This window comes from Lathamus discolor, chromosome 3 (assembly GCF_037157495.1).
Source record: "Lathamus discolor isolate bLatDis1 chromosome 3, bLatDis1.hap1, whole genome shotgun sequence".
NCBI classification, from domain to species: Eukaryota; Metazoa; Chordata; class Aves; order Psittaciformes; family Psittacidae; genus Lathamus; species Lathamus discolor.
Window position 1 is genome coordinate 55,100,403 of NC_088886.1, and position 13,130 is coordinate 55,113,532.

The 13,130-nt window shown below is 36.7% G+C and overlaps 1 protein-coding gene across 4 annotated transcripts in view; it reads left to right on the forward strand.

The window, feature by feature from the left end:
- The window catches only part of DENND1B (DENN domain containing 1B), a 160,815-nt gene extending 148,313 nt beyond the window's left edge, over nt 1-12,502 (forward strand). For all 4 annotated transcript variants that reach the window (XM_065675314.1, XM_065675312.1, XM_065675310.1 and 1 more), the window contains 3 exons: nt 2,430-2,503; nt 3,686-3,902; nt 5,067-12,502. In XM_065675314.1, the coding sequence (XP_065531386.1) occupies nt 2,430-2,503; nt 3,686-3,902; nt 5,067-5,618 (843 nt within the window). In that variant the 3' untranslated portion in view covers nt 5,619-12,502. The remainder of the gene's footprint in view (nt 1-2,429; nt 2,504-3,685; nt 3,903-5,066) is intronic.
- The last annotated feature ends 628 nt before the right edge of the window (nt 12,503-13,130 follow it).

Consider the following 13,130-nt stretch of genomic DNA (forward strand, 5'->3'; position numbering starts at 1 on the left):
CCATTTTATTTGTTCTTGGAAGTTTTCCTGGACAATTTTGTACCCCTAAGCATTTAAATTGGTAACAAAAATGTTTTTTCAAAGAGAAAGTCTGACCATCAGGATCTGGAAGGTATTGTTTTGTTTATCAACGCATGCTTTCCTGGGCTCCTTTCTATGATGCTGTTCTTGCTTTCACTAACACACTTGCATAATACTGTTTGTAGATGTTCTGAGGGGCCACTGCTGTGCCTGTGATGTTTGCAGATTCTAATTAATTTTATTCAGTTCCTGTTTCTCAAAGACACAACCTTTCCTCTTTTATTTCTTTAATTATTTCTTGTTTTCATTTAATTTTTTGAAACTTGGTATCTCTGCTCTTTGAAACATTATTTATTATTTTGACAAATAAGGTTACCTTGTGGGATTTATTCTGTTGGCAGAGTTAAGCCATCTACAGATGAACAAGTGCCAGTTTGGTTTTGTTTTCTGAAATTTCTCAACATTTTCAAAGAACCTTCTTTCTTTCAGAATCTTGTGTTTGTTTTAGTAGAAGTAAATGTGATGGCAGCAGCTAATTCTGATGCAAATTCCAAGAAAGTGAGACATAGACAGGGTTTTGTCTTCCAACAATCAGTCCCGGGATTAAAGCTTTAATTACAATGAATGTTGATGTTTTTTACAATGAATTTTTTTTTTTTACAATGGATATTGAGTCAGAATTTTCTTGGGGAAGTAGTGAATTACCAGAGTGGTAGAAATGGAGTATTTTAATTGTCCCAGTGAAGATAAATACTTAAAGCAGCAACTTTTAAACTGAAGCAGTGACTAGTTGTGTCTGTAATCGGTAAGATAACCACTTATCATTTGTCCCTTTAGTTACAAGTGGTGATATGATTGATTACAATACTGATGGGGATGACACAAAGAACACAGAAAACTGGGAAAGAGTTAGAAATATCTAACCTTTTATATTTAACTATCTAACACAGAAACTCAAAAGTTTCTGTGTTCCACCCTGTAACTTTTGCTTGGTATGACACTTAGTTTGGGTTCTTTCATAAGTTTTAATACTCCAATAATTATATCCTTTTCTATCACCTGTTACTTGATGTAACACAATAAAAACCATACGTTTCTTCTTTGTGGACAAAAAGAGTTATCAAAACCTGCAGATTTAATTAAATCCTCTCTTGTCGAACAAGAGCATGTTTCAGTTTGTAGAGTGAACATTGTGACAGTCTTGTCAATAATGGGTGGGGGAAGGTGGATTACAGAGAGGGTCCTGGTACATGTAGAACACTGACAACATCTGTAATAATGTGACATACTGAAATCCTCACAATACCAGATTTCCAAGCTCCTTGTAGTCTGAAATTAAAGCCATATTTCTTCCCCATCAGGCGCTTGTTGCAGGTTTAAGCATTTGGGGAACTACATGATGAGATGCGGGCAGTAGCACTTATTTTTGCTTGAGTGTGATTTTCTTCAAAGTTAGGTAACACTATTCTCCCTTTCCGCAAATTCTATCCATACGTCTTTAAGTTATGGTCGGTTTTCCAAGGTTCGGAATCTCTTCAGTGGTTTGATTGCCTGTATAGTTAGCCTTGCAGGTTTTTGAAACAAAACAGGTAGAAGAGATTCATGGACCATAAGATGGCAATTTGTGAAGCACAAGTGACTAAAATACCTGACTTTAATGTTCTGGTCAAGATAGAGACTTTTTTTCCAAGTATTGTAGAAACCATTGGCCTGGTTCTGCTTGCTAAATAATGTGATAAAACAGGTTGGTGAGTACTCAGTATGGTAGTATGTGAATTTACAGCCCACTACTTTACAAAAGCTCTCCGTGGGATGCTCTGAGTGTACACTAACTTTGAGTTAACTGTAATTTACAGTGAATCATCCTGCACAAAGGCATTCTTGGTGTACAGCTTTTGAGCTGGCATACCACTTATTCTGTTTAACACCTTAACATAAACATAGCTATGTAAAGACACCTCTGATTTCTTTTGTGTTTGCTACTTCAAAAATCAATTTTTCCTCATGCTCAGCAGGCCACAATAACCTAAACTTGGCAAATATTTCTATCAGAAAATAGTATACCGTAGTGCTTCTTGTATAAGCTAGTAAAGTGAGTGATGCTTTTCCTCCAATAGCCAGTCTTCTGCTAATCAAAGGTTTGCATAAGTCGTAAGGCACTCCAGGCTTTGCATAAATAATAAGGCCCTCCATAGGCTCTGAAGAAAAATGCTTCTCTTCCTCTTTAATTGGTGACGCTTGAGGACTTCACATCCTATTATAACAACCTTTAGAAGACTTGATCAATACGTGTTTTTCCTCATCAAGTGCTCGGGAAGTCTTAATGAGTAAAGTAGCAGCTAGGCTCCAAATAAATAATGCTGAAATCAAAAAAATAAAATTTATAATGTTAATTTTCTATCCTCCAGACTCGTTTCAATCAGCGTCTCAGTAACCAGGATTTTGCCTTGGATGAAGATGATGAAATGGAGAGAATAAGCAAGTAAGAAGCCTCTTGGATGTGTGTGTATGTTTGGGAGAAAGGGCAATTAATGTTATTCATCAAAATTGAGTTGAAGTGATGCATCTTTCTGCTGTCCAGGCTTGATTCTTGATCTAGATGGTTTAGGATTAAATCTGCTTTGAAAAAGAGGAACAGGCTATTGTATCTTTTCATTATTTATAGTGTCTAGAAGAGTTTGCAGTAATCTTGAGTCTTCACAAACTCTCCATACACAAAAGAAGTGTAAAAACACTCCATACACAAAAGAAGCAGCAAAACAATATTCGTCAATATGGTGGGCATATGACCTCAGCTAATCAATATGACCTCAGCTAATCTATTCTTAAAGTCTTGTGTTGTGGTCATGACAATGGGAAGTTTTCTGAAGGGTCTGAAAGAGAATTTGTGCCTTGCAAGTTATCAATGTCTTCTGTGAATTAAAGGAAAATCATAAGTTGAGGTAGGCTGCACTGAGGCATTCTCTGATTGAAATCAGGAGACGACTTTTGATAATAATGGATATAAACTGTGAAGGACCTTGGTGCAGTAGGGAAGAGTGAGCTACGGAAGTGTTCTAAGGGTATCATCAAGACAGTGAGCCATGGAGATGCCCTTTGTAGTAGAATTCTGGATAGATAGAGATAGGGAAAGGCTGCAATAATGTGGGGTCAGAGGTACAGATATTGCAATGAATGACAGAGGAAATAAGAGACAAAACCACCAGTTCTCCTTGCAAATAAGCAGTTCTCCAGTACATCTGGTCATACAACAGAAGATTTGCAGTGTGAGAGTCTCACCACTACACAAAAGTATGTGGCTAGGTCAACTGGAGAGGAGTAGCAACACTGACTTAGATATGAGGTGCAGTCAAGGGAAAATATTAACTAATTTTGGAATAACTGTAAAATTTGGATTGAAGATTTGGGAAGTCATATTAAGGGTGACTTGAAATAGTAGTTGCAGTGATCGGGCAAAAGCAAGGAGATGAGAAAACCAGCTAATGGTAACTTCATCTCCATCAATATCATATATCCGTGGTTAAGAAGCCCTTGAGTAGAAAGAAATTCTGGGTTTATGGTCCCTTTCAAAAGTTTTGGAATGTTTTCTCCTATTTACTTTCAGAATTGTCTGTAATAAAATGGCTTTTATGTTCTTAGCTGATGGAAAAGTTTTTGTTTTCAGATTATCATCAGAAGACAGTGAAGAAGCTTCTGCTTACTTTTATGATAGTGATGATTCTGGTGAAACTGGAATAACTCCTCAGCATCAAGGAGAAATGGACTTGCTTGGGGAGATTTTGGACACGCTGAGCACACACAGTTCAGATCAAGGAAAGCTCTCAGGAGCAAAAAGCCTGGATTTCTTTAGGTCAATGGATGACATTGATTACAAGACTGCGGTTAGTCTTACGCTTTCATTTGAAAAACAATTCTGATCCCTTTATAGTGGAATTCTACACTTGTGGAATCAATAACATGCAGTGTAGACACTGTAGCATATCCCTTAGAATTGCTAACCTGTCTTCCTAGGACTGTGTAACAGTGCACCCATACTGGCCACTGCACTACCGTTCCAGCCAAGAGTTTGGTTACACCTCAGTTTACCAAGTCATTTTGGATCAGTGTTTTCCCCTTGTAACAGAAACAGCATATAGAGCTGTGACTAATGTAATAATTTACTTAATATTATATTTAGCTGTTGACTCTGGTATTCCCAGAGCTGGTGTTAGTCTTTTAATGTGGATTAGAATGTATTTATTTCCATTTCCACCTTGCATCATTAAACTAGTCATAGTAATATGGTGTTGTGGTAATAGCACCTGAAACACAGCTAGAGTAGTACTCCAGAGCTTTCCAAGAGGGCTCCTTGATCCTTTTTTAGATAGAGCTGCATAGGATGTGTAGTGTAAACAAACTGCTTGCCTACAACTTTAAAACCAAGTCACTCCTGTGATGTTAGTTAAAAGAAATGTTAGTGGTTTTGAATTCCTGCTCATATCAGCTGTCCAACATTCCTTTTTGCTGAAGGGGATCCTGTAGTAGACCTGTTACTGGAACAGCAAATTCTGATGCAAATGTTTAAAAAGCTTGTAAATTTTTTTATTATGAGTGTCGCATAGGGGTCACATTAATAAAATACCCATTTTTGTTCATTTTGCCAAAAAAATTTAATATTGAAAGTTGGTATAATTAATTACTGAAGCAAAGAGGAAATGGCATCTGGTTTTAGTTTTAGTCCAGCTCTGTCTCATATTATGGGTACAAACCAGCAAAATGTGTCTTTGTTCACTGTCAAAACTGCTTATGCAAAGACTGAATGGAGAGGGGAGACAGAAATCCTTTCTCTTACAAAAGGCAATCCTTAGGATAAGAGATAGTTTTCTGGTGAGGAAGTGTAAGCACACTTGATCTTACATTGTTTCTGGGATTGTTGTTTTGTAACATTGAACCCAAATCATAATTTAGGAACACACAAAATCCTTTGCAGTATTTTTTTTTTCTCAAGTGTTAACGTAGAGACATTTCTTGTGACATTAACTATAAACACATGTTCTTTCTTTCAGAACAAATCAAATGCACCTAGTGAGAGCAACCTTACTCTGCTCTGCAGCAGTGCTAATGATCAAGCAGAGTGGAACCTTGGGCAGGATGACAGTGTCCTCCATGGGAAGCAGCTCCCTCCATCACCAAGGAAGCAAGTTTTTTCTGGTGGCCATAGAGAATCTCTCTCAAGGCTGGAAGAAGAAAGTAGTGAGAAAACCTATATTACTGACAAGATGGACACCACTAGTATGACATCCCTGTCTCCAGTACGATCAAGTGCCCAGTTTACTTCTCTACAAAGTTTCAAACCAGGCTATTCTTCCTGTAGGTATGCAAAGCAGAACGAAACACTAAGCAATACCTCAGAAGATCAGCACCCAGCAAGTCTTGCTCAACATCCATCCATTTTGGTCCCCTGGGAAAAAGAGGGGAAGAAAGGAAATGAAACTCCAGAAGAGGGTGGGCTTCTTCAAGAAGTGGTGTCATTATGTAAACTGAGTTCTGCTTTTCACTATGGTTTAAATATTTCAAAGGATAGCTTATCCAGCACTAGCAGTGGAAATAAAACGTAAGAAAACTATGAGAAGAGAAACTTGACTCCCATCAGAAGTTGAAGGGAGACTACTCAGGACTCCATATAACATGATAACCAAAAGATGAAAAAGGAATAAGAGGTCTTTGATTCTAAAAATAATTCACTTTGGTTGAAGAGAATTCTTTGAATGCATTTTCTGCCACTGGGACATCTGCTTCTATGTTTACCCAGTTCATTTGTTGGCTGTAGTTAGGTCTGCAAAATGGAGCTAAATATATGAATGCACTCTTAAATCAGGTACTAGTTAGTCTCTGTGTTAAAAATACAGCAAGTGTATGGTGCTTCCTAGCATTTCCTTCCTCTAAGCATCAGGAAAGATATTGCCTAACAGGTAACCAGGTTTTGAAGGTACTATATTAATTCCATTAAATATGAAATAAACCGAGCAATCTGATTTGTCAGAAATGCACAAATGTTACTACTTGTAATGAATAATAATTGCCTTAATCTTTTGAGAAGAGGTTTAACTATCTTAGAAGATAAATGCAAATCTACAAAACAGCAATAACGATTTTCTATGGAAAGAATTTGCTTCAGCAGAAGGGGGCTGAAAAGGAAATTTTTTTAAATTATGGAATTTCTTGTGACTATAGCTTGGAACTTGAAAATAAAAGTGTGGCCCTGTCTTCAGACTTCAGAAAGGTAGCGCATGCTTTTCTTGCTCTGTAAAGTTCATGAAATGCTGAATTGTTTACAACTTAGACACTTTAAAGATACTATCCGGTTTCCCTTGATAGACTTTCACCTAAAAATCTTCAGAAAGGAAAGTGTAAGTGGAATTGATAGATTTCTGTTATTTTTTATTTTCCACATTTTAATGGTGTTTGAAGACTAATCTGTGCCTCTTCTAAATCATTTTGTTTCCATTTATTGCAGCTGCCTTTTTGAAGGTACAATGAATTACTGTTACTTAGAAGTCATATTTAGTTAAATTATTAAAGAGTCATGACTGAAAATTACTTGTAACACTAGAAAAGCTAAATTACAGAATCAGTTTGAGACTGCATTTAGCCATTTTGTCCAAGTTGAACAACCAAAAATCTCTTTCTAAATTCGGTGAAGAAGAATAAATGAACTTAATGTAAATTGTATTTAGAACAAGCATTTGTCCTCCTGGCAGCATTCCTGAGGAATATTTGGATATTTTAAAGTCTGAAAAATCTTGCTGCTGTACAGAGCAGCTTTCCTTTTTTTCTTTTTTTTTTTTTTTGTTTAATTATTTAGTTTTCCTCCCCTTTCCCACGTTACCATACATATATTGTCCTGCACAGTAGCTCAAGATAGTAAAGACATGAAGATTTCAGCAGAATGGAATTGTCAGCTTTGAAGGATTATTTGTGATGCGGTTGGCAGAAATAACACAGGGGTATAAAATCAGCTGTGCCTGAGAAGAATGTTCTCCAGCTCTTCCAAACTCTTGTCAGAAACTTTTTCTTTCTTTCTTTCTCTCTTTGGCATGAATGGTTAGTCTTAATCTCAGAATAGGCCTGATTGAGCATGTTAATAAGGTGAGTATTTGGACCAGATCATGCTTTAATATCTTAACTGTAGTCTGTAGCAAAGTCTAATATCAGTTGCCACACTGAGATTTTGTGGATTAATTTTCCTTCTAGCTAACACAGATGGAAAGGGGCTTTTTTGGCTGCATTATAGAAAGGCAGCTGACCTAGGAGGATAGATCCGTATCATTCAGAGGCAGCATCTGATGCTTTACCAAAGAGATTCAGTAGATTAAGACTTTGACTTTGTTATTGTAAACATTTAAGCTTGTTCCAGTATGAGAACGGCTGGGCCATTACTTGTCATTGAGGATGAGTCTCAGAAATATTTTTTTCTAAATTGGTGCCATGAAGGTCAAAGTTTGTAAAAGTGAGAGTCTTTCAGGAATATCTGTGCCAGATTAGAGTGTGAACATTCCTGAGGGCATCTGCAGTCTGCATTGCTAGAGAATCTCAGTATTCCAGAGTTAGAGGTTGTGTGTCCAGAGTTCTGTACTACAAAGTCTTTATCTATCCTCTGGTTTGCTCTTGTGTATCAACGTGGCTGTGAGATTTTTTAGTAACATAAAAATGTTATTTGGCAAAGTATTTTGCTATTGAAAATCAAAAGTATCATAAACATTATGTAAAATCTTTGCTCTAAACTTCTCCTTTGCTGGTTCTAAGGATTCCCTAAATGTAGTGCTGCCAAGTGTGTCTAAGGGAAGACAAGCAACACAAAGCTTTCTGTTCTTATGGCACTTCCTCACTCATTTTCATTCATGTCTTTGTATTTTGTTGACAAGATTCACTTTTTCTTAAGCAACACAAAGCTTTCTGTTCCTATGGCACTTCCTCACTCCTTTTCATTCGTGTCTTTGCATTTCATTGACAAGATTCACTTTTTCTTTTCCTCTGCTTCTGACATGGTGTTTCTGTCCGTGGTTCCATCTAAAATGAGATAATAAACAGTATTGATGTCTTAAGGAGAAAAACAAAAAATAAAAATAAATTGAAATTATGGCCATGACAACATGCAAAACCATCAAACACTTAAGTCCAGGAATGCTTCCAGAAAAAGTGGTTTTTAAAAGTGCCTCTGTGATAGAATGAATATTACTGGCTTTACATGAGAGTTAGGCACTGAACTTCTGTTACCACATAGATTGTCCTGTTCTCACCTTTGTGAAAAAAATATGAAAGCCATGTAAGACTGCTAATATTCTTATAGGTATTATAAGGATCATAAAAGTGAAAGCTTGGTAGTGGAATCTTTCAAAATTGAGGCATAGTAATTCACTGAGTGATATTTGATTAAAATGCAGGCTGAAAAGAAGTGAACAGAAGATGAAAGATAAAATTAAACTTAGGACTATTTTTATTTCAATCAAAATGTTACTGTGCTTAATGCCACACTGCTTTCTTACTAGTTATAAAGCCCATACAATGTTTACACTCATTAAATAGTATGTCCTTTTTGGATTTGAATCTTGTATGGGTTCAGAAAGAACTCAGTCTTCTATCTGTGTTGAACTTAGCTGTAGGTACATTTTTAACTTGATAATATTACGGAATCTTTTCCACTTACTATCACTGATCTTATAAAAAAGGCTAATATTTGTGCCTTATTTAAACAGAATTGCCAGTTACCAAATAGATGAGTCCAAACTGATATTTCCGGTTAAGCACTGTTGTTCTCTGTCCCTGTGATAGTATAAAACTGTTCATTGGTTACATATGCAGTATTTTTATTGCCACATTGGGTACCATATTAAGATAAATTTCCAGGTCCAGTACTTTTTACAAGTTTTATACTTGTGTACTTTTTATTTGTAGAAATCCTCCTAATGTCTTTGAAAAACATCAACATTCATCACCAGCTACTGGTGAGAACTAAGTTCTGCTCATTCAGAGCTCCTGTGGTCTTCTTCAGAAGCATGTCTTTTCTTCAGGATCTCAAAAATCTTTCTATTTCTCCTGTTTAAGGAAGATACTAGGTTATTAGACAAAGCTTTGTAATCTGTTACTTACACATAACAATAAATTTCTGATACAGGAGGTTGAACTAGGACTTGAATTTAATATCTTCGAGTTTCTTTTGCATCAGTGGTTGCCTGAAATGAGCCATATCACTCATCTGGTTTGGGAGGAAAAAAGCAAGGGCAGTAGAAAGATGAAGGGATTCTTGGGTTGTTCCAGTAGTGTGTGGTGAAGCAGAGCTTGCGAGTCCTCAGGAGGTATGGAAACTTTAAGGAAATTCAGATTTCACAATATCGTTTCATGTTCTTGCTCAGTTGTAGTGATTCCAACCCAGCCATGTAGGCAAAAGTAATATTGCCTATGGAATTAATCCCCTGTGGGATATGCAGAATAGGTAGTATGTTGTCCCAGTTGAAGCCTTCCCATCCATGTGTTTAGAGATGCAATATGTTAAAAATAGTGCAGATATTCAGGGAAGGAAAGTACTGTGGATGTCAAGGTGATCCTTACCCACCCTCTATGCATGCAGAGGGAAGCCTGTGTAGAGTAGGCAGGGGTTGGCTCTTCCATCCCACGTATTTGGGCATCATGTATCTGAAAAATGGACTTGTTCTGAAGGAAAAATGTAGTTGTAGAAGTTGTCATAGAACTTGTTAACTGAACCCTTCATTGTCATTTAGCATTTCAGTAGTACTGCTGCTGTTTGGGTGGTGTCGTCAGAAACTCTCAGCACTGGCTGAAGTCCCCTCTCAGGCATTGTAACATAGACTTCAGCCCGGGTTTTAGACACATGCTGGGTGTTTTTGAAAATCCCACCCGGTCTATTAAAGGAGTAGTTTAGATCTCAAAAAAAAAATGTTTTAGATGTCTTTTCAGGGTTTAGAACAAGCTAGTTTATAACCTTGTGTTCTTGTAAACGATGTAAAGTCTAGGCAAAAGAACAGTTAAGCCGGGTTTTAAAACAGCGTTTATCTCTCCACCTACGATCAATCATATTCAGTCCTACAGAACAATCTTTCATTGGTGCATCTGTCTAATGGAATTGCTAGGAGCATCTAAAATCTTTTTTCTATGCATGTAATCAATTGAGGAAACATTTCATGCAATAATCAATGTGCCAGCATAAGGCCCCTTTGCAAATGCACCCCCTGTGTAATAATGACTGTTAGTACCCTGTGCTGTGGAAAGGAGCCCCATAGCCGCTGACCTCCCTGACTCTGCAGGGAGTCTTAGAGGGAGGTCTTTATTTCCAAGAGCATTATCATCTTCTTTCTTGGTGCCAGGCTCTAGCCCAGGTGCTGTGAGACTCCAGCCAGTGTGTTCCCAACAGTCTGAAATCTCAGGCTAAAGAAATGTGCTATTGAAATTATGCCCAAGGCAAGCAGCTTCCTTATTGCAAAGCTCAGGATGGTGAAGACTGTCTGTCCCCATGTTATTGCAGTAAATCTTTGGAGAATGAATGTAGAAATAAGTGCACCAGCAAAACAAGTATGAATGGTGATGTGACTAGGCTTCAGTAACTTCTTTGCTGCTATTAGATGTGTATGTCTTTGCCAAGTGTTGTTTACTTAACAGAGTCTGGGCTGAGTAGAATGTGTCCTCCTTATCACTCCAAGAGCATGGACCACAGCTGGTCTAGAATTCATGGTCTTCAGGGTGTTGAAAAAAAGGAATGGGAAAGTGACGGTACGTGGTTTTGTGCAAAACCTTCCTTGATTTGCTTTGTAGCGTCTGTTTGACAGTTTTAGTCAGTGGCCAATTAAAAGTACTTGATAGGTCTTTCCTGGGAGCTGCTAAACTTCTAAATATAGTTGCCTGATGAGTCCCACAGCCACCTTTGTCTAGAGGGCCATCCACCATCTGCATAGTTGTCAGGGCCATTGCCATTTTCTGATGGATTGGAGTATGAAGAAGGTGACACAGTTGAAGTTACTCCAAGGTTTACTCTAGTAAAGGGTACTCTAATTTGTACTATTACTTAGGTCAATACTAACATTTGTATTTAGTCCAGTAACAGTATTAGCATTTGAAAAATAAGTTGAGTTCAAGTACGTTGACATTTATTACAATTCCATGTGAATTGACATTTTGTTTCTGTTAAAAATAAGGGAGCTACTTGGTTATGTGGGGGGGGAAATGTGTTGACTTTCAAATCTTTGGTGAATTTTGTGCAATATTTCTCTTTGTTTAAAAGTAATTTAGTGCACATCTGCTTTTCAGGCAGATATTGAAATGTTTTTGTTTTCAATAATGTGTAAAATTACATGTAGCTTTGAAATATGATTGTATGATAAAAACATGAAGAATATATTCTAATGAGGCAAATATATATTTCTAATGACTGGAATGATTATGGATGTCACATTCTATGAAAATAATTAGCTGAAACCAATGTTCACATACCAGTAGTTCTAGGTCTTAAAGCTGTAACCTAGTTAAGTTGATGTAAGGTTAAATATTAAAATTTATGATGTTTAGCTTATAATTTGACCCATTTTTTCATCATTGATAAAAAGATGAGGACTTAAGCATTGCTTTTCAGTACCACTGATGATGTGAGAATTCATGGTGATGACTGTATTAAGAATTTAGTCTGTGACATCCCTAATTATCACGTCATTACTTAAAATATCTACTAATGTTACCAGTATCCTTTTAATTTTTTGTAAATTATTTTCTTTGTATATTGATGTATATTTTGGTTTAACCTTTGGTTTTCCCTTGAGAACTTCTTTAAATTAATATACTTGAATGAGGCAATAAAGCACTGTGGAACAGCTAGTCTTGCTGCAGCGTACACACAAGCACATCTCGGCATTTTTGAGGAAGAAGAGAAATGTAAAACGCTTACATGTTTAGCCAGCTGACAGTTAGTGTTTGTTATTTTCAGATCTGTGTCGGATGTGAGAAATGCCTCAACATGGAACAAAGGAACATTATGTACATTTTAGCGAACTTTGGAAACCGTTCCTCATAATGTCCTTGTGAGCCTTTAATGCTGACAGGAAAGGCATAAAATACAAGACATTTTGAGCTTTTATTGATCACTTTAATAATTTCAGAGATATAAAACCCCCAAACAACCAGCATTGTCCTAAGTTTTAAAATTGTAGTTAGTTACTGACCGTTAATAAAACCAGAACCAAATCTAATAATTTACTCCATGCTTTTGCACCCTCTGGACTACTGTTCAAAGCCATCTCAAGAAGTGTAATTCAGACCTTAGACTACTGTCAGTAGTGCACTGTCTAGATATGTAGTAAATGAGCTGTAATGTTTGGTATGCTTTGTTTTTTACTTTATCCTTCCAACTTTGTGGCGTCAGTAGAAGTTTTTGGTGAACTCCACATTACCATAAAGTGCCCAACACTGTACTATAAAATAAAACTTAATAATATCAAAATCTCTTGGGTGGTGCAGGTTCTTGTTTGATGGGTTGATCTGGATAGCATTTTCATGCTTATCAGGCATAACGGTTAAAATTATGCCATGGTACTGTATTATACTGGAAGTTTTTCTCCATTAAATGATCATCTCAGTTTCTTAAATCTGCAAAAAGTTGAATGTGTTTTCATATTAATTACTTTTTATATAGTACAAAAGGTAAATGGTAATGTCCTTTATAATACCAGTGGCATTTTGCTTCTTTTAAATATCTTAACTATTCATGCCTATTTGTTAAACAGTTTTGTTTTTTTTTTTTAGTCTCTAGATCTTCAAGTTCATACCAAAAATAAGGTATAGTGTCTTGTTGTATAGATCAAGAAATTAAGATTTTAAGGGGAAACTGCATGCAGAAGGTACAGTAATAATAACTGATGGGTACCATGGTTTGGACTTTTAACACTGGATATGAAAATCCAGACTTGGGGAAATTAGTTTAATTTATTATGAGAAATTAAAACATCTTTCCCCAACTTCTCCCTTCTTTCCAGGCTTCAATGTATTCCCAAATTGTCTACTGCCTCCCCCCAAGCAGCACAGGGGGATGGGAATGGGGGTTGTGGTCAGTTCATCACGTCTCTGCTGCT